The sequence below is a fragment of the Nansenia antarctica genome (genome assembly GCF_963989245.1).
Source record: "Nansenia antarctica genome assembly, chromosome: 6".
Lineage (NCBI taxonomy): Eukaryota > Metazoa > Chordata > Actinopteri > Argentiniformes > Microstomatidae > Nansenia > Nansenia antarctica.
Window position 1 is genome coordinate 18,716,823 of NC_137676.1, and position 22,437 is coordinate 18,739,259.

The following is a 22,437-nucleotide window of genomic DNA, read 5'->3' on the forward strand; positions in this document are numbered from 1 at the left end:
CTGATCTACAACATCAAAAGGATTAGAGAAAAGAGACCAGGACTTGTTAAATAATGTTTTTTTTGTTGTTGTTTTTTTACAGTAGTACACTACTTTATTGCTTTATGGGTTAATTTAACAAATCTTACCCTGAAGCATGTAGTTCTCAGCTACTCTCCAGAGAGAACGCTTCTTCACCGCAGACATATCCTCCTTGAACTGGGGTTTGGACAGATATAAGAACATTTCACTGTGGCTGGTATAGGATGCCATATCTATTATCTAATATGTATAATAATTGTATATATATTAAAACAGATAAAACACAATTTCACTAGAAAACAATCAATAAATGGTTGGAAAGCTAGCTATCAATGCCCTGAGGTAAATTGTGTGAGCGCGTGTGTGTGTATATAAACAGATAAAAAAACTATTTAATTAACTAGCAAGCAATCAATAAATGGCTAACTAGAAATAAATCACTACAATTTGACTAACTAATAACAGCTAGCTATCCAAGTTAGATAGCTAGTTCGAAATAAATCACAATCTGAAATCTAAAACAATTTACAATACAAGCACAATATAAGAGTAACGTACAAAAGGAAATGATAGGGTTATCTGTAGTAGTTCTCTAGTAGTTCTCTGTAGTAGTAGTAGTGGTAGTAGTAGCAGGGGTTTGCGTCGAGCAGGAGCAGAGCAAATGGCGCGAAACAACAGCTAGTTGGCACGAAACATCAGCTAATCAGCAGTGTCCATTGGCATAGCAACGGCATAGAAACCATTTTATTTTGATTAAATTGTATTTATTCAACCTCAGAGTTTCTAATAGGTTAACTTGTTTTTGTGTGTGTGGGTGTGTTTTTTTGTGATTATTTCAATAATAATAAAAAAAAACGAATCGATTTCAAATAATATTATAGGCATAGGCTACCTGTCAACCCTCCCGTTTTTCCCGGGATTCTCCCGTATTTTACCTTTCTTTCCCGCTGTGCTCCCGTTTAAATATTTTCCCGTAAATCTCCCGTATTTCTAACATATAATATAATATAATTTAACTATCTTAATTGTTACGGTACATGTGGGAAAACTAGGGTTAGGGTTAGGTGCTAGGGTGCTACGGTTAGGGTTAGGGGTAGGGTTAGGGTTAGGATTAGGGTTAGGGTTACACATGCCAGCATGTACCAAGTCGACGTAGCACCTAACCCTAACCCTAGTTGTCCCACATGTACCGTAACATATCCATGTCGAGTTGACTTGTAGCCTCTCGTTTCTTGGGCTGCATTCGTAATTTTGCTCTGAGAGCGCCGGAACGCACACTAGGTGCAACGTCATAAAGGGACCAAGTAATTTGATTGGACAAGAGGCATTCCATGAGTGGTGATCAGATTTCCAGAACGTATTTACGAACGCAGCATCGATTATCGCTGTTTTGAAATTATCGCTGGTAGAATTGCGCCGCTCTTTTCCCATTGACATCATGGTGTCAAGTAATGTAAAGAAATGTGCTGAATTTAGATGCCCTTTTGTGTTTTCATGCAGGGATGTTCAAAGTATTTTACTTTCAACCAGGTATCTGATTCTGACCACCTGTAATCATATTGTAATAAACCTCCTTGATGGGGTAGACCAAACCGGTCTACTGTCAGACCACAAGCACAGAGCACACAGACAATGACTTGAAATACAAAAGGGCCACTTTATTTTACAAGGCAGAGGACAGAGGTCGGAGCACACCACCACACGACACAGAGCTACAAAAACCAATAGAAATACTTTATTCATCAACAATTCATAAGCCTCACAGCAGGTTATTAGTGGGCTGACCGGCCCTGCCAAGACCTATACCCCCCTCAAGCAGTCTATCCCAGTTAACCAGCGCATAAGGCACTTACCAGCGCAACAATTCACACCCCTGGATTAACCAGCTATCATACAGAATAATTACACCCTATAATATAGGCACACATGATTTCATCCTCTGACTAGGCACACATGATTTCACCCTCTCACTAGGCACACATGGTTTCACCCTCTCACTAGGCACACATGATTAGGGCGCTTTGATTAACAGGTACGACCAGACTTCCTTTGACCAACCCGACAGCTCCCCCAGCCTCAGATCCCACCAATTAACCCCGCTGTTTTAGACTATTTAAAAACCTACAAAAATCGAACAATCTCCCCCCCCCCCCCCAAACACAGACACGGACAATAACAACACAGAACATATATGTTAACATTAAAAAGGCACTTAACTTGCCCAGGTGGCAAGACCCTCCCCCGGGGTCTGCGCGTTGTGGCACCGTGTCGACTCAGCTCGTAGTGACGGAGCCGCCGGGGGACCCGTTGACACAGTGCTGAACGTGGAACGCTCCTCAGTTGTTAGGAGCGCCGCAAACTGGAGTCGGAGAGTGGCTGTATGGCACCTAGTAGGTTTACCACAGTACCTTTGATCAGCATTCGTAAAGTTCTACTTTTCACCAAGGCACGCTGCAAGCGCCCCGTTGTCCAGCTGAAGCCCCGTAATATGGGATTGTAGTGCTGCACACCTGGATTTTATAACGTTGTATTTGATAACGTTTATTCCGTTCTGCTTTTATTTGAAAGTCGGGGTCTTATAGGGCTCTCCCAACCCGAGGTGCTCTCCGCGCTCTCTTCCTGCTGATTGCGCGATTTCCTCTGTGTGTGTGTGTGTGTGTGTGTGTGTGTGTGTGTGTGTGTGTGTGCTCCGTAGTAGTATGCAGTTATGGAATTTATTGTAATAAAGTTTATCTGGTAGGTATTAAACCTGGATAGGCTGAGAGCTGCTGCCACCACCTTTGTTTTACCGGTCTGGTCCGGATGTCAGAACCCTGAGAATACCACTCACACGACCACAGTGTACCAAAAAGATCTATCACTTTATTTAATAAAATACAAGTTCAAGTTCATCAGCTCTGCGCGGGTTACTAGTGGGCCGCTAGGAGACCGGCCCTACCACGACCTATCCCCCCTCCACACAGTCTGTTCCCCCCCCCCGGGCAGCCCTCGCTCGGGAGCGGAGCGGAGCGAATTACGTGTGAAATTAGCATGCTAGCAGGTGTTTTCATATAAAATGTTATATATTATATAGCTGACTAGTGAGCCTGCATCAACCTTAATGCTATTCAAGTGCAAGAAGATTACATTTGTCTTCGCAGTTTAAGATACACACATTAATCTGCTGCGGTAGTAAACACAGCGCAGTAGAATGACGTCACAGGCGGTCAGATATTGGCCCTAGTCTGGAACGCACGTCGAACGTTCGAACGATTAGCAAACGATTAGCAAGAGCGTTCGAATGATTAGGCCGTTGATGGCCCTGCCAGGATTTGGCAGTGCCAGGTTTTGGCATGACAGAACCAGTATCCAGCAGCACCTTGATGCGATTGACCAGAGCCAACAAGCATATCTTCTAGCAGTGGGGACCAGGAGGAGCATCATCCATGCGTACTTCATCATCCTGGACAAGCGAGCCTTGCCGTGCAAGTCAACAAGTGCTCTTGGTGCCTTCGATGAGCTGTTCAAGACTCACTTCGTTTTTTGTACTGCTTACAATACATCTCTGCGCAGCATGTACACCTTTATCCAGACAACTGTGTACAACATAGACATAGGTAAGGTGAAGGAAACTCCAAGGGTTGCTGAGCTTAGAGCCAAACTCCTGCACTAATGCCTTAGAGGTAAACTGCACTGATGCCTGTTATATGTTTTGTTTGCCATGCTACTCATGGAAGTACCAACTTGCTTGTGAGGCATCTCAAGTTGGTACATGGAATGTGCCCTGGTAGAACTCTTAGACTAAAATGTGGTCAAGCAGATTGTTGTCGTGTATTTGGTACCTTTTCAGGCTTTAGGAAGCATTTGAACAAGACACATGCAGGAGACTGTCCAATTTTGTTAAACGCTAATTTTGATGCTAATGCAGATAATCCAGCTATTGATAATCAGCCAAGTAATGTTGATTTGCCTTCCAATTCTAGTTGTAGCCATGTTGTACCAATATGTAACAAGAATGTACATGAAATGTGTGCATCTGCTATTGCACAACTGCAGGCTGCAGGTGTAGGTCAAAACACTGTAAATAGTTTTGTATCTTCAATGGAAGAAGTTGTTGAAGAGATACAGGGTCAAGTTAAAGACGCAGCTACATTATCTTCAAACGACCCAGAAACTGTAAGAAAATAGTCTTTTCAGAATATTAAAAATCCTTTCACATCGTTGAATTCAGTATCAAAACGAAGTGCTTATTTTAGACAAAAATGGGGAACAGTTCAACCAGTTGAGAAAGTCATTGGCGTTAGATTTGGCAATAGAAGAAATAAAACAACTGGAACTTATGATCAAAGAGTCATAACTGATAAATGTACTTATGTTCCAATTCTCGAGACATTGCAGTCAATTTTTAAGAACCCAAACACAAGTGGCATGTTTCACTCAGAGCATGATTCTAAATATGGAGTTTACTATGATTTGGAAGATGGACTATATATGAAGACATCCTCTCTTTTCTAAAGAGAAAGTCAGTACAAATTCAGCTTTTTTACGATGACTTTGAGATAGCTAATCCATTGGGATCAAAGAAGGGTATTCACAAGTTGGGGGGTATATATTTTACTTTGAGAGATTTCCCACCAAAGTTTAATTCAATGTTGGTAAATATACACTTATGTGCACTCTTTTATACCCAGCCAGGACCTTAAAACCTATGGCTTTGATTCCATTCTTGAGCCAATAGTAAGCGATTTGAAAGTACTTGAGACTGAGGGTATTGCAGTTCCGTTTTTCAGTGGTCATATACATGGCAGTATTGTCCAAGTAACTGGAGATAATCTCGGTATACATTGCCTGTTTGGTTTTGTGGAATCATTTAGTGCTCGTTATTGCTGCCGTTTTTGTCTCACTGAGAAAGGGGATTTTCAAACTGTGTTCTCTGAGGATGACCCAAGAGTGACTTTACGGACAAAACACACGCACTCAGACCATTGTCAAACTGTGCAGTCAAACCCAACAACACCTCGTGTACGGTGTGAAGGCTGCTTGCTTACTGAACTCTCTGCAGTATTTCAATACTACTGAACATTTTTCGGTTGATATAATGCATGACATTTTAGAAGAAGAGTTGCGCAATTTTAGGTAAAACTTGTGTTACAGTATATACAAGCCAACTTTGTAACTGCAAAAGAGGTGTACAGTAGAATTCATTCATTTAACTATGGGTACACAGAGAGGAGGAATCGTCCACCTGCAGTCAAATTGGATGATGGGAGCAATGATTTGGGCCTAAATGCTACTCAGACTTGGTGTCTTCTCCGTAATTTGCCATTGATATTTGGGGATCTGGTACAGGAAGGTGATACATATTGGCAGCTGCTTCTCTTACTACTACAGATAGTAAATATAGGGCCGGTTTCAGAGACAAGGCTTAAGCCTAGTCCTGGACTAAATCACACTTTCAATGTAAAATCTCCATTGAAGATGTTTTTTAGTCTAGGATTAGGCTTAAGCCTTGTCTGTGAAACCGGCCCATAGTGTTTTCTCCTATTCTAACAGAGGGTATGACTATCTATCTTAAACACTTAATAGCTGAACATCATAGGCTTTTCAAGTATTTGTTTCCTGATAGAAATCTCTTACCGAAACACCACTTCATGATACATTATCCTCGTTGTATACGGAATATTGGGCCCATTCTTCACTCATGGTGTATGCGCTATGAGGCTAAACACTTTCTTTAAAAAGCAACTGAAGAGTTTTAAGAATGTCACTATGACCTTAGCCAACAAACACCAAAATTACATGGCATATAATTGGGAAACATTCAGCCAGGATAGATAAACTATAGGTCCAGGAAAGATGTCAAGGGTCAATGACCCGATTGCTGTCAAGTTGAATGTCTCAGTGCACACATATGTTTTGTCAGTTAAATGGGTGAAGTACCATGGTACAGAATATCGTCTTGATTTGGTCATTTGTGGTGAATTTGTCAGTGAAATGCCAGTATTTTACCAAATTAAGGATATTGTTGTGAAAGAGGAGACTGTTTTTTTGGTTGGGTCAGCTCTTGAAACCATATGTTTTGATGATCATATGCATGCATTTAACGTTGTTTTGAAGCAAAGTCCACCATGCAAGGTATTTCATGTGAGTGACATCATGTACCACAAACCTTTTGATCTGCTCATGTCATATGGAGCAAGGGATTCTTTTGACTACATTGTCCCCTACTGTCAGTTGATAACAGTTTAAGTAAAAGGTGGACATCCTGAGTTTCAGCCCTGGCTAAAAGCTATGGACAAATTCTTTCTTTTTATTTATTTTTTGTCTGTCCATAGAAACCAAAATGATTATTTTATTTACTTTTAAATTGGTCGGTGCGATTTGTATAGGCCTATAGGTCAAATGTTATGTTTGAATTGTTTGTTCTTAAATAAACATTTTAAGAACATATTTTAATGTTTTAAACATTTTTCTTGAATGTATTGTGAATTCCAAGTGCTTTGATTTCCATTTACAAGGGAGATAGTAATTACATTGTAATTTACAACACTGGACAGAGTTAAAACACATGTTTACACTAATAAGAATCACCCCAGATCAACACTAGTGAGTAATTACATTAACACTGGACAGAGTTAAAACCCATTTTTACACTAATAAGAGTCACCTCAGATCAGCACTAGTGTGTAATTACATTAACACTGGACAGAGTTAAAACCCATTTTTACACTAGTAAGAGTCACCTCAGATCAGCACTAGTGAGTAATTACATTAACACTGGACAGAGTTAAAACCCATTTTTACACTAGTAAGAGTCACCTCAGATCAGCACTAGTGAGTAATTACATTAACACTGGACAGAGTTAAAACCCATTTTTACACTAGTAAGAGTCACCTCAGATCAGCACTAGTGAGTGTCAATATAACACGTGAAAAGGAGAGAGAGAGTATGAGAGATCAGCTCGGCATGATGGCCATAGAGCTGGAGAAAGCTCAGAAAAAGGTAAGCCTACAGTACAGGCACTTCAATTAATAATTGGACTTATTGAGATAATTTAATTGAAAACAGGTCAAAAAGAGTTGATCGTCATGTTATGAAGCCTGAAGTTGTTGTCATTGTGTGGTTTTGTATTTTTATATCATATCTGTTGTTGTTTCAGTCAAATTAAATTGCCATTAAAGGCCCGCCACAGGCTCAGTTTCTTCCCCTCAGCCGCCAGGCTGCTAAATGACTCTGGCTTCCCCCTCCCCCCCGCCTCCAAGCCTGCCCAGGACTGAACATGCACTGGACCTTGAATAACTCTGCACTGCACTTTATATACAGCACTATCCATGCACTGTCTGTCCTGTGTTGTCCTGTTTTTGCCTGTTTTTGCATTTGTGTTTGTACTTGTTTTGTTCATGTAGCCTATATGTGAAAAAAGCATAAATGCACCTTCTGTAAATGTCAAAACAAATTCCTATATGTGTCAAGCATAATGGCAATAAACATTATCTGAATCTGAATCTGAATCTGAGAGGATTCTTTAAATTCATCAAGACAAAGACCAGGACAGGCCTGACAAGAAAGTGAATGACAGAAAAGACAGAGGGAAGAAAAAGGAGTCCTGCTAAGGATGATCGTTATCCTTCTTATTAACTATTGTCAAACCCTCTCCACCATCCCCTTCCCCCTTAGTGTGTACTTTTTATGACCACACTTGGATTCTCCTTAAAGCCTTACTATTGCATTCTCTGCCAAATATATTGACAGATAAATAAACTTTTGATTATTTCCTAAACACCATGACTGAAGTACTATGTTTATAATACACCCACTCATTCAAGTTCACGTTGTTCTAGTAGTTCAGTGAAACCATATAAGATATAGTGAAACAATCAATATATCACAATTATTGCATTTGTAGGAAAATAATTTCTTAGGCCTATTTCAAATTTGCAATTGTATTTATTATTAGGTAAAGTGCAGCAGATCCATCACCACTAGGGAATATTGGGAAGTGCAATGTTACTTTAACATTGCCTTTCCCACTCTCCCTTCAGGTTGAGACACCCGTGGCAGTATAACTCACATAATCAGCCAAAGCTTTGTGAAACATTTACAATCTGAATTCATCTCGATGTAATTGCGTAGACATCCAGTGGTAAGCCTAAATGGATTTATGTTGGAAATTTCTCATGGTCCCAAATTGGAAACTAAAACGTTGATGAACTTGTTACCATTATAGTTTCTACAATCTACATGATTGCAGCCAGCACCCATAATAAACGTTTATTCCTGCTAAAACAAATGACAAGGATGACCCAGGCCCCACCACGGCTGTCCAGACGCTCAACTCATGGGCGGTCCTTGTTACCATGGTTTCGTATAAAACAGAAGTTGTGATTTATTTCGGTAAAGGTAGCCTGCGGTTTGCCCACGTTGTCTCGCTATCCCGGACAGCTCCAGACTGTTGCTGGCAACGGTGCTTGATGGCTTTCTTCGGGATTACACATTTGGGCTATCAAAATCCCATTGGAGATAAAATGTTACTGAATCCAAGAAGAGAATCGGCTTCCTGCGGTGAGTAGTAGCCACTAGCCAGACAAGTGAGGAGCGCTTTTATTTGCGTATCAGTGAGTAAGCTAACGCGTTAGCCAGCTAGCCCGTTGTTTGGAAGTTTGCCCTGTCCATTACTTCTGTACCTATAACGTCTGTGTTAACTCACTTTTAAACGATTGTAATTGTATCAGTGCAGTGATTTCTAGCTATGGATGATTGTAAGTATTCAGTCTACAGTAGGCCTACTACACCTCCCTCTACAGATGATGAGTTTGATTCAAGAAACTGGACTAAACAGTCAGGACTGCCACTGCCCCCCATTCAAGTCCAGAGGGGACCCCCCAAATGCACAGACACATTCAGCATCTACAACCAGCCGATCCCCTACAGCCCAGACATACACAAAGGAAGCCAGGAGCGGTACAGAGAGATGCTCAAACGGGTTCAGACACCCAGATGTAAGTTAACAGTAGAGGACTTAGCTTTTTTTTTTTTAACTGCATGGAAATAGAATGAGTTGGACAGACATGCTGGTCTCTCAGACCTGAACTGTGCCATTAAGAAAGAAAGTCAAGACGTCAGTTTGAATATACTGTAACTGTATAGTGGTGGGGAGTCAGTCAAGCTCACTTTGAAATATCAGTACCAAGATCTGTATCAGATTTTTTTTCTTCCGTAGCCCCAAACCAGCTGTACTCAGCGCCCGTGACGGACAACCAGCGGTATGGGTGGAGGATATCCAGCCGGGGCCAGGAAAGGATGCAGGAATCCTGGTCCCAAGTCACAAGATTCCCCCGCAAAAACAGCGAGATGACCAAGTGAGCACCATGTCTATCTTTGTCTTTTGATTGGTCAACTGTTGTCATAGAAATTGAGATGCCAGTGTTCTGCTCTCACTCTGCTTACATGTTTCTTTTCCTCAGGTTTGTGAAAGAGATGTCGATGACGGACCGAGAGTTCAGCTTATTCTAAATCCTCTCTCCAGCAGTGTTTCTTTCACTCACACACTCCCCCCACATGCATGCAAACACTCATGTTGGTGCACACACACACACACACACACACACACACACACACACACACTCCAAGATTAAAATGATGATAAAACACACTTTATGGAGAGGGTTTTCGTTTCTTCTTTATTTTAAAGGTTAGTTCTTCTACTATGATACAGTAGTGTTATGAATAAACTGAGGAGCTGTTTTTGGGATGCATATGCATATGACCTCCACCTTCATTATGAACAAACTGAGCCATATAGCATGGCAGTTGTCTGAATATGAGGTTGTGGCTGCTTTTTTCATAAAGCAGAACTGCCTTTGAATGTGTTATACAAACAAGCTTTTGGCTCCCTCTACTGGTATGAAATAATAATACCTACTTGTCAGGGGATAGTGTTTAAATAATTAGCAGTTGTCACTCTGTAAGATTGTTAGGGGATCGTTCCTATGGTTATCTCTTGTTATCTGGTGCAGTGTTACTGAGTGGTCTTTTGCTGCCAAGTGTGTGTGTGTATGCTATGTATGGGCTATATTTTAGCTTTGTAGTTGCTATAGCGATAGCTACTGACAGCGACAACCTTGGAGACAGTGCTCCAGAGTTGTATTAAATAAATATTGTGCCTATACCATAAATGCTATCCAATCTGTATCTTATAAAGAAGTGTTTATGTCAATAAAACATTAACTGGATGTTTGCTCATGATGCCGTTTTTCCTAATTAGTTTTAAAAGTTAGGAATTGGGTTTAAACACATATTCAGACAGAACTGTCTGAACTGTATTGAATTTATTTATTTGCGAAGGAACACATGGGTGAGCAGTTCATCTAATAAGCTAGGGAGGAGATGCGCAGGCAGAACAACAAACACACTGAACAGAACGAACGTGACCAGGATCTGAGGGTTTGAATACAGAGCTGTCTGGGCCGGGACAACTCTCACTTCTGCTTTTTATGACTTCCTGTCTTGGTTCTGTGACTGTTCCCGCTTTTACTTTTTGTATTGTTATGTGATTCGGTCTTTTTGTGCTGCAGAACAAGAACTTTAGCTGTAAGTAAACCAGTTTTAACTGAGTCAGGTCAGTCTAAATGCAACACATTTTAACATGTGTAATGTTACTTTGAATCTTTCCCCGTATAATAAGAAAGAAAGAATGAACCTCCATAGCATTGGAAATAGCAAAGTCTTGTGGCCACAGGTCCATCACCATAAAAGAGACCAACCGTTAACCCAGACGCCTGTTTTTTTTTTTTTTTTTTTCTCTCCCTCTCCCTCCCCCCCCCCCCCCCCCTCTCTCTCTCTCTCTCCCTCCTCTCTCTCTCTCTCTCCCCCCCACCCCCCCTCTCTCTCTCCTTCCCTCTTCCTCAACACAGACAAGGCGTAACGCAAACCCCAATAATATTATCCGTCGTGTCGCTCCCAGGCGGCAGTAAGATTCAGATTCAGATTCAGATAACGTTTATTGCCATTATGCTTGACACATGTAGGAATTTGCTTTGGCATTTACAGAAGGTGCATTTATGCTTTTTTCACATATACATGAACAAAACAAGTACAAATACAAATGCAAAAGACAGGCAAAAACACGACAACACAGAAGCCCCGCTGTGGTGTAGCGGTCTAAGCACTAGCCACGAGGGAGAGGGGGGGTGGGGGGGAGAGGGAGAGGGAGAGGGGGGGTGCTAGGTTGGGTTCCAAATTGGGTGAAAAAAGGGGATAAAATCTGGAGGGAAAAAAAGGACAACACAGGACAGACAGTGCATGAATAGTACGCTTCGTGCACACCGCGGACCGTGACCCACCGTTCTGGCGCAACCTGGTGGGATGGGCTTGAAGTACGTCAACGTGCGATGCAGACGCAACAACACAGCGGTAATATATATGTCCGGAGGGGATAGCAAAGATGGCGCCGTTAGCATCACAAACACTATGCCATACAAGTTAGCATCAGAGGTAGACTAATATCCTCAACTTATGTCCTAATCACACTACTGTCATACAAGTCGTACCTTCTCCTTGACATGGACATAAACACACCTGCTACCTTCTTTGAAAGAAATCGCGATTTATTCAGTGAAAACTAGTACACCATTCAGATAGCATAACAATAGCATAGCATTCGCGGACACAGTCAGTATGTTAACATCAGATATATAAACGGGTTATTTTGATAAACTGGACACATTTTGTGAATATATATGGTTACTTTCTCGCCTGAAAACATATAAAAACGTCATAAAATGACATATTAACACTTGTAGAGCCAAATTAAAGATTTTCGTCAATGGCGGATTTTACATCTGAGGCGAAAGCTCTGGTCAAGAAACTACTTCCGGTTTACTTCCGGTTGTTTTGACGGATCCAACCGGGTAATAAAGTGATGGAGTGAAAGTGAGTTTCGCTGTGCTTGAGCAGCCCTGGTTGTTGTTGGAGCCCCCTTTGGAGTTTGGGTGTACTGCAGGTCTGCGCGTTCTTTTGTCCTTTTGTTGTTGCCGTACCCCGTGGTCGCGCTAGTATTCCACTACCATCTGAAGGTATGTCCACGATGTAAAACGCTCCTCGTATTTTATTATTTGTGTGGAGAATCCTGTAATATACGGTGAAAATGTTGGTGTAGTACTGTGCTATTTGTTTTTACATGTATTGTGATGATTTCTGTATAGTTGTATCCACTGATTGTACGTTTGTGAACATTTTGTATTATACCAGAGTTCTGTATGTTGGCTAGCAATGTTTCACATTTCAGTTCCCGCATTTTTGTTGCTAGCTCAGATTATATAAAAATGTATTGTGTTATTTTGAATACGCAGATTTGCAAGAATTACAGACACCAGAGGAACACTATGTCTTCCATACAGGTATGTTGCTCCACATGTTATATGTAATTGTTATTTGTAATGTTTGCATACCTGTCAACCCTCCCGTTTTTCCCGGGATTCTCCCGTATTTTACCTTTCTTTCCCGCGGTGCTCCCGTTTAAATATTTCCCGGTAAATCTCCCGTATTTTTCACCTATAATATAATATAATTGAACACTTAATTGTTAGACATTAGTTGGCGCATGTGCACAATCGTTATATCCATGTCGGAGTCCATCTTGTTTCCTCTCGTTTCTTGTAAAAAAAATGGCTTGACTTGTTGTAAATTGAGTCCTGTAACAGTTTGTTTCAATCAGCAGAGATAACTTGTTCTGTTACTAATCTGTTACACTAATTGTGGGGGGGGGGGGGGGGAATTAACATTTCACAACGGGGGGGGGGGGCGTGACATCGATGTTACATACGTGACATCGCCTGTTAAATTTCCACTCAGTGCTATTCACTTATAATTCTAAGCTCACGAACTGACACAGGACAGCTGGCGTCTCTCTGTCACGAGACGCTTGACGGTTCAAACTGACAGTTTGTCAAGTAGTAAATCCCAAGTCAGAAAGCGGCTGGTTGGCTCGGCCAAGGGAGCTCGTAGACTAACCGATAGTTACCCCCGTTTTCGTGTTGACAGACTCGGTTTGACAACGCAGCCACGGAAGCTAGTAGTAGTAGTAGCTATTTTGCTAGTGTTCGTAAATTCGGCTGCGTTCGTACATTCGCTCCGAGAGCGCCGAAGCGCACACTGGGTCCGACGTCATAAAGGGACCGAGAGGCGTTCGAGAGGCATTCGATTGGACGAGAGGCGTTCCACGAGTGCTGGTCAGAGTTCCAGCGCGACTTCACGAGCGTAGTACAGTGAAATATACACATATTATAAAAAAATAAAAATAAAATAAAAATAAAACTCCCACCTCAGCAATTATTTTGCAAAAAGATCAGCATATTTGCCTTCTCTGGCAAAATACGACACCTCTCTTGACTTTTTTATTGTCATTTTGACTTTTGTTTTGTTTTGACATAATTGTCTAATGGCACAGATTTATAAACATAAAGTAAACAAATATTGTTTTCACGTCACTTTACCTGAAACAGGGAGATTCCACAGTGGAAAAGGAATGCAGTCCCTTGACCACAAACCTGGTAACAGCCCTGTGAATTTCCTCCACCCTGTCTTTGGTCAAAGTTCCCTTCTTTGCCAAGGTGAATGGCGTCTGAGAGATTCAGTATATTTCAGAGTGTATATTTCACTGTAATATTATATATATGTATATTGTGCCTCAGTCAGCAGGAGTTTTATTTTCATTTATTTTAATTTGAGTGTATATTTAACTAATATATATTGTGCCTCAGCAATAAAAAAGTGAAAAGCTGTTTAATGTTGTCGACCGTGTTATTATATATATATATATATATATATATATATATATATATATATATATATATATATATATATATATATATATATTATATGTCATTTAAAAAAATCAAAAGTACCGAATTAAGTACCGTTTCGGTACCGGTACCGTTTTTAAAGTATCGGTTAGGTACCGGTACCGGATAAAACCCAAACGATACCCAACCCTAATTAAAACATCTCCATGCATGTTTGCGTTTCGGGTGCAAGCTGCCATTTAACATCACAGAAGAAGAAGCTGTTCCCGCCGGATGTTTTGTCAGACCCACAACACAACGCACGTGTAGCAACAACAAGTAATTTGATTGGACAAGAGGCATTCCATGACTGCTGATCAGATTTCCAGAGCGAATTTACGAACGCAGCCGAAACCACTCGCAGACTCGTTTTTTTTCATAACACGAAACTTTACGTTTTAAAGTACCCACTCGATATAATAAACAGCAGTTTACCGATCACAAAATACTCATAATTTGTGGATTGGATTTACTATTCTCCTTTGCCATAGGCTACTGGTAAGGGAGACTTTTGTAAATACGTTCGTTTTGGGATGTGTTCGCGTTTGGGGCTGTGTGATCATCTAATTATGTGAAGTTATGTGTTTCTAGCATGTCGATGTTCTATCAGAATGTTGTGATGTTATCAAAATTAAGAAGATGAATGGCTGAAATGGCGCAAAGTGGGGAAAAACAGATACGACATCTAAATGCTGCAACACTGGAACCACGTTATGAAATACCAGTTAACACAGATATCCTGAATGCTGCAACACTGGAACCACGTTATGAAATACCAGTTAACAGATATTGTGATGTATCGTTGATGAATTGGGGGGGGGGGGGGCAAAATATTGTACGGTTATCAATACGTGAGTTACCTTGCGATTCCCACCCCTAACTTCATCCCTGTGTGTTGTCAGCCACCGTGATTTGTAGAGTGCTAGATCCAGACCATACAAACTGCACAGTTTACAAGCTAATGTTAGGTAAATTCGCTAGAACTGGTTCAGAAGAAGAAATCAGTCCATCGTCACTTACATCGTCGTCGTCGATTAACCTTTTAGGTGGTTTGGTTATCCGATAGTGGAGATTCAAGGGAGTCAATAATGTCATCCACATCCATTGGTTGCACAGAGCTCACCTAATACCTTAGATCTCACACCCCGGTCAAAACTGTTAATGTTAGTATTAATATCGCGCAAAATCATGCAATGTGTACCAAATACTGACATGTCAATCCGGACGGTAATATAATTATCAGAGGACCTCAGGGTTTGCTGAAAAACAGTAGGTAATTCCAGCCGGAATAATTACTGGGGTCCCCGGAGTAAATCACTGACATGGTCGGTCCGGACGGGATAACATTTACCGAATTACCCCAGGTAAAACATATATTACAGCGGTCCTCAGGTAATTTATATGCCGTCCGGACAGGGCTATAGAGATAAATAAAAGTGGTTGAAAGAAGTTTGCCTCCTGTTTGACCAACGTTACACATGCAATATACTACAATACAGTACGGTCAGGGTTTGACGCTTACCTTTTCCCCAGGTAGCACTGTGCTACCATGTCAACAAATTTAGTAGCACACAAATAATTTCAGTAGCACAATGAAAATTGCGCAATTTTCGTATGACGACAACAAATTATCATAATCATAACATATCAGAATTATCATAACCGGCTCTTGGCCGTAATACAAATGGAGACTCACACAATGTAAAGGGGAAGTAAGAATATTCATTTATTAATAAATGATTCATGAATAAATAAATAATTAAGCCCAGGCTTTCATATAAAATTCATAAATTCTGAGCAATTAAATGCAAAGAATGTCTGTGGTCCAGCAGTCTTGATAATCTGGTCGCCTGGCCCGCTCAAGCCATCTTTCAACCGCTGGACTTGGATCAAACTGCTCAAGCGGAGGCCCCTCCAAACTGATTCGCATTAGGTCTACTGTGGTAGAAACGGCCAGCCTACTTCTGGTTGCACTTTTAATGCGGTTCTGGGCTAAAAACCCCCTCTCACATTGGGCAGCCGAGATTGGGAGCGCCAACATAATTTGGACCAGTTCCAGTATGTTCTAAGGGGAGAACAATTTTCATTTTTAATTAATTTTTAACCCTCACCTCTCACTATTCAAAAACAACATACATACAATAAACATGAATGTGTTTAAGTGTAGGGCTATCTGGATCTACTTTGCCTTACTTGGTAGTCTTTCTTATAGGGGTCCTTTGTGAGGAGAACCTCCCACAGCTCAGCATAGCTTTTGTCGCTGAAGTTCTCGCTTACGAGTACTTTCAGCCCTTCCCATTCCTGTTGCAGGGCAGGAATATCACACCCCGCTCTGAAGGATAGAAGAGAGCAATTGGGTTAGCACATATGCAACTAGTGTCTCACGTCTGTCAATGCAATGTCTTAAAATGCATTCTTACCCTGTCAGAGGCTCATGGAAATGCCTTGCCAGATCTGCAACGCTCTCATTTCCATAAGTGAGTAGGCTGGCTTGGTCTTTTGGCCAGGCATCAGGGTTGAAGACTTTGAAAGAGTCCAGCGTAGACTTGACGCCCTCATCTGACACCAAACTACCAAACCTAAAAAAGAAGATTTATTGCGATGTCAACACAATCGATTTGTGATTTACCTTGGTGTGATGCTTTTAAAAACAAAAGAGAGCACAGAGCTCCTTTAGTGTTTGTTGCCCATACCTCGCTTTGATAGCATCCATGCTGATGTCAATGGCAGCATCCACATGTCGCTTCAGCTGTGGATGTGTGAGGCCGTTCATGTTCCCCTTCAGGGTCATTCCCTTCAAAAGACACACACACACACACACACACACACACACACACACACACACACACACAATATCTTGGTTGTGACCATAGCAGTATTACACAATCATGGTTGTGACCATAGCAGTATTTCATCCTCAAACTTTAAATGTTTTCAGTTCAGTAGTTAACTTACCAGGAACAAAACCTTCATATGTTCTTTTGATCTTCTTCCTCTTAGAGGGAATTTCTTTGTCTCCGTCCTCTTCCTCCTCCGTTTGGCTCGTGTAATTGTGTTCTTCGCACTCATCACGAGAAGCTACAAGTCAAAAGAGCCAAGGCGCAATGCTACAGACAGGGTGCTAAAGACTATACAGGACAGTGGTTATGATTTTTCCTAAACTAAGATCGCCTTGTCTGTAATGTACGGATGTAGTGAATATAATGTGCCATCTTACCGTGGGTTTTTCTAAGCTTCCGTTGATGAAAAAATAGGTATCTTGTCTCTGCTTGAATGTAGCAAGTAGTTAGCCGTTAGCTTCGCCAATCATCCCGCGAATTTGAACACAACAATATGTTGACTTGGTTCCTCCTCTTCCGGTCGGTCTTTGTATATATGACGGTAGAATAATTGCAACAGCGCCACCTGCTGTATTGGAATAATAGCGCAAACAAACGTGGAAAGATCTCTGACGAACTAATAGATTAGATTCACTTTTATTCAACTATATACAACAAAATGCAGTTTAGTATTCAACCAGAAGTGCAGTACTGATATTACATGCATGTTTCATTTACATTTTCACAACTACACGTTCGCTCATATGTGGGGGACGTACGTACCGGTCCAATCAATAGAACGGCTATATTCAGTGGAAATAAGGGCCAGACGGACGGACCTTATTTCGCTGTAAAAAAGACGTCCACAGACGTCTGGTGCGCACTGGGTATGGGCCATTAGGCTCCAAAACCATCGGTTCTCAAGGCTACTTACTTATGTGGTCTTGACTACCTGTCCACTTTCTCACCTGGTTCTTGCTCTCTCTCTCTCTGGTGTGCCGACACCATCCTGCTCTCTCTCCTTCTCTCCCTCCCTACCCTCCTCTCTCCCTTTTGCTGTCAACCAAAAGGCAAACATAACAACCAGAGTATTTATAATCTAATAAGAGGCATACATTGATCCATATCAATTCATAACATAATTATAATTGAATATTGGATTGCTGTGGGCAATCCAGTCAGATAATCATGTCATTTTGACTTTACTCTCTCACCTGAAAAAAAATCGTATGTCCAACTATAAAAAACAGACATTTCCAATGCTTCAATCAACTGTCCATGTACTGTAAATATGCCATTATGGTATTACCATGAAGCCCAACTCTAGCAGAATAAGAAAGATAGTATATCTACTTTAAGTAAAATAATAAAGTGCCTCCAGTTAGCTCTTTAGCTGGCAAGTGTGCAAGGAGACTAGCTCATCTCATCACCTCTGAGCTAGCTAGCTTGCTAGTTCTTTGACACTATTTACACTATGGAACTATAGTCAGACACTTTCTAGTCACGATAATAACGACCAATTTTAACCAACTTTCTCTGTCAGAACACTCAGCAATTATATTTGCTAACGTTTGAACTTGCTTACTTTCAATCTGCAGACATCACAGCCGGCAAAAACCATGGACACCATGGACACCATGGACACCCAGGAGGAGACTGATGTTATGAAGTCGCCCTCTGCTCCAAAAAGAAAGGGTGGCCGGAAGAGAAAAGCTGACTCTGAGCCCAAGAGTGAGTTTGAGTGAAAGTGTCTTAGAGGCATACAGACTCCTGAATTTAGTTGCTATGCCATAATGCTATGCCATATTGTTCATTGTATTTTTCCTCCAGAATCTACTGCCAATTCCAGGGTCACAAGAAGCTCTGGAAAACAACCTACTATCTTATCAATGTTTTCAAAAGTGTGAGTATTGTTGCCTTCTCAGGATTGTTCTCTTGATATTTCAGGCTCTTGTGTTTTCTGCTCTAGAGCAGCGGTTCCCAACCTGTGGGAAAAAAAAAAATGGTTTTATTTACATTTTTTTGTTACAAAAACGTTTTAATTTTAAAAAGATAAAAAATCTTGGATTGAACAGCCTTGATCGTATTGTGTGTTGTGTGCGCCGAAATTTCCATCCGAAAAGAAGAAGTCAGCTCGCTTCTTGATTGGCTACATTCCATCCCGGACTCGCGAGCAGGGTTGCCAAATGGGATAGACATTTTCCACCCTAACCACAGTCTAAAACCGCTAATTCCACCAAAAAAACCAGAGCCCATCTGGCAACCTAGTCGGGAGTCGGGAGTTGCCCACACACATAAGGATGTTTGGTCGTAAATATTGAACACATACAACATTTACGATCTTGGTATTTGATCACCTGCTATATAAAACATCGCCGCTCGGCTTTAATGGTTTAACCGCTATATTATTTTTATTTTTTTGCCACGCTCCCTCTAGTTTTTGGTGAAATTACGTTTGAGCGCTCGTGCGCGTTTCGTGCGCGTGCACGCGAAGAAAAAATTGCGCGCGCTCTGCGCGCTGCTGAGTGGGCCGCGAATACTGGAGAGATCTGTAAAGTGGGCCGTGAGTACTAAAAGGTTGGGAACCGCTGCTCTAGAGTAAACTTCTCTCTCTCCCTTACAGTCAAAAGCGCAAGTCTGATGAAGTGAATGGAGATGCTACAAAAGCTGAACCGGAACCAAAAAAAGAGGAGCAGGACTCTGAGGAAGAGGTGAGATGTTCTTGCTGTGTGGGGCCCATCACTCAGATATTGTAACTTAATCTTATGGTGATGAATGCACCTGGTAACAAATAAAACATTTTGTAGGTTCAGGAAGAGAAGCGCCTAAAAGTGGAGTCGGATGAAAAGTAAGAGCTCTACCTTCTCCCATTCAACATGTAATTTCCCTTCTGAATGTGGACTCACTGTCCCCTGTCTATTCTCTTCCCAGGGAGGTCCCAGAGGATTCTACTTGTGAGAAAACTAAGCCAGTGGCTGCAGCTAAGGTAATCCCCATTGCTACCCTCAAGCCAGAACATCATTTGTGACGCTTACGGTGGGTGTGCTGACTGATCTGCAGCTGTGGTTATCAAGTGTACCCACTTAGATAGTCTTTTCCATTTACACCTGTCCTTTCATGTAGACACAATCCCAATATGGACAGTATCTGGATACACAATGTTTTAATGCAAGGTTTAAATGGGGTCTCGGTGTCCACCCTGAGGGCGGGGGGGGGGGGGGGGGTACATTAATTGGGTGTAAGGCCCTGCAACAGTCTAGTGTCCTGCTACACAAACGGGAGATGGGGATCCTGCGTTATGAGCCATTGCTGGTTCATGTGACCTGGTTTGCACAAGGTGTAGCCTACTTACAGTTCACATAAAAAGGTAAAGTATGCAGGTTCCCAGAGAGCTGATCTGTGTTGTGGTAAATGGTAATTTATTTATTGTGTTGTCTGTTTCAGAGTGAAAAGCCACGGGGCTTTGCCAGGAACCTTGACCCAGAGAGGATCATCGGTGCAACAGACAGCAGTGGTGAAGTGATGTTGTTGATGAAATGGTGAGTCTCACATGCACAAATGCCGACCTTGTACTTGTTGTCCCCACTCAAATCACACATTCACTCGTATTGCTTTTTGTAGTCACTTTGGAACCCAACTTTGTTTGGAACCCAACTCTACATGGCAATACTTGAAATTGGGGGTGTTCATGATTAACAGTTATTAGATTACGTCTAATGATCGCAAGGTCGGCAGATCGTTGGTTCGAACCCCGGCTGGCTACATGTCGAGGTGTCATGGGCAAGACACTGAACCCCAAATTGCTCCCAATGAGCAGGTCAGCACCTTGCATGGTAGCTTGCCACCATTGGTGTATGAATGGGTGAATGAGAGGCCATTGTAAAGCGCTATGGAATAAGGCGCTTTAAGTCAGTCCATTTACCATTTAGATTAACAGTTGACTAGAAATGTAACCGGTTATTCTTATTGATTGATTTGATTAATTTAGTAAAATAACATTGGCAGATGGTGGTGGTTTGACAAAACCAGAGGTGTAAGTTTGATAATAAAAAAATTTGACTTTCTGCTGGGTTTTTCCCTAACTGAAAAAGGGTCTTAGATGGGGGTCAGGGGAGAGTTATGGCTGCTAGGGGGTTTTAGGACGGCTTTTAAGGCCCATTCCCGATTCCCTTCCCTACGGCTCGTTTTGGAGTGCTGCTCACTTTGGAGCCAAGGCCTCTGAACAGAGCCACAAGGCGTAGGTAGTGGTTGAAATCTTTTCCAATTAAATGGGACAACCCTTCAAGACCCTGATGGGTCATCAGTAGTGTCATAGAAAAACATTGACGTTAGTGATTCATTCACAATTTAAGTTTTACACTATCAATCGATCAAACACGTCAAATCAAGTCATCAAATAACAAATAACAATGCTTCATTATCAGACTATGACAGAATAACAGTGCTCTGTAGGCTATCAACTGTGCTCCTACCGTGCCAGTCTGCACTGATATAGGACAACCGTGCAACAACTTTGTGGCTTTAGTTAAATTCGGGTGTCATATGCCATCAAAGGGGGGAAATACGACATGGAAATATGTCAAAATGCATGACTATCATGCCCAAATCAGCCGTAAAATATGTAACATTAGGTAGATAACGTTAGTAGACACGGAGCGCAGTTTTAGTTTAATAAGTGCAATAGCGTCATATGCCATCAAAGGCGGGAAATGCGACATGAAATGTTAAAATGCACCACTATCATGCACAAAACATGTAACGTCAGATAGATAACATTAGACACAGAGCGCAGATTTATTTTTATGGAGTTCTAAAATCCGATATGACAGGAACGCTGGAGAAACAGCCGCTGTCCATGTTATTAGTCAGCTACATGATATAACCCATCAATAATATGGCATAATAACAACTGTTCGGATTAGATTGCGTGTTTTGGTTCAAGAAGTGCCATAGCTATAGCTTCATGCCATCGAAGGGGGAAAATGCGACATGGAAAAATGGTTGTGTTATAAAGAAAAGGTTTATAATACATTGAAAGGACATTAAACTAAGATAATAATATGGTTATAATTTTTCAAATCTTTATTAACAAGTAATTACAGAGAAACTAATGACATTTGTGGTTGTCTTCCACATTGCCTAGAGCAAAATCTGATTTCTGATGATTCGCAAGGCATCCTGGGAGGTAGGGCCATGGCTCTGAATGTAGTCTTGTCATGAAAAATCTCCAAACAGAGCCATACTCTAAATGAAAACAAGAATTGGGACACCCCTACACGTGAACGTTCAAAACTGAGCCGAAGGGGTGTAATGGGATTGGCCCTAAATGGTCGATTCTGGTGGCTCGTAATGAATACTGGACATTAATCACAGACAATTTGATTGCCATTAAGTTGGCTGGTATACAGGCTATATGGTTTTACATCCATACTATAGAATGACTAAAACTGAATCATAACCCATCCCTGCGTACTCCCTGCCTTTTGAAGTCCTCCTTACTACCGTACTTTTCATAATGCACTTCCAACTTTTGTTTACACTTATGTGAATCTGCCTTTTTATTAGGGACATTTTCAGAAATGTCTTAAATAAATACGCTTCTGTCCTTGCTAGTTTGTAAGGTTTGGGTTGCCATGGAAATGAGAGCATGACTGACATGATGGAAGTTTATCAAACTTGCTACTAAAGGTCTATAATTAGTATGAGTCCTGAGCTATTCTTTTTCTCCCTCTGCTCTACAGGAAGAGCTCAGATGAGGCTGATCTGGTTCCGGCCC

The 22,437-nt window shown here is 41.4% G+C and overlaps 1 protein-coding gene across 1 annotated transcript; it reads left to right on the forward strand.

The window, feature by feature from the left end:
- Positions 1 to 8,472: 8,472 nt before the first annotated feature.
- Positions 8,473 to 9,514, forward strand: LOC308159845 (sperm microtubule inner protein 11-like; the record flags this gene model as incomplete). Its single annotated transcript, XM_080533663.1, has 4 exons — positions 8,473 to 8,563; positions 8,806 to 9,000; positions 9,222 to 9,360; positions 9,466 to 9,514. The coding sequence occupies 4 exons, from the start codon at positions 8,473 to 8,475 to the stop codon at positions 9,512 to 9,514; spliced, it is 474 nt and encodes a 157-aa protein (XP_080389789.1).
- Positions 9,515 to 22,437: the final 12,923 nt, after the last annotated feature.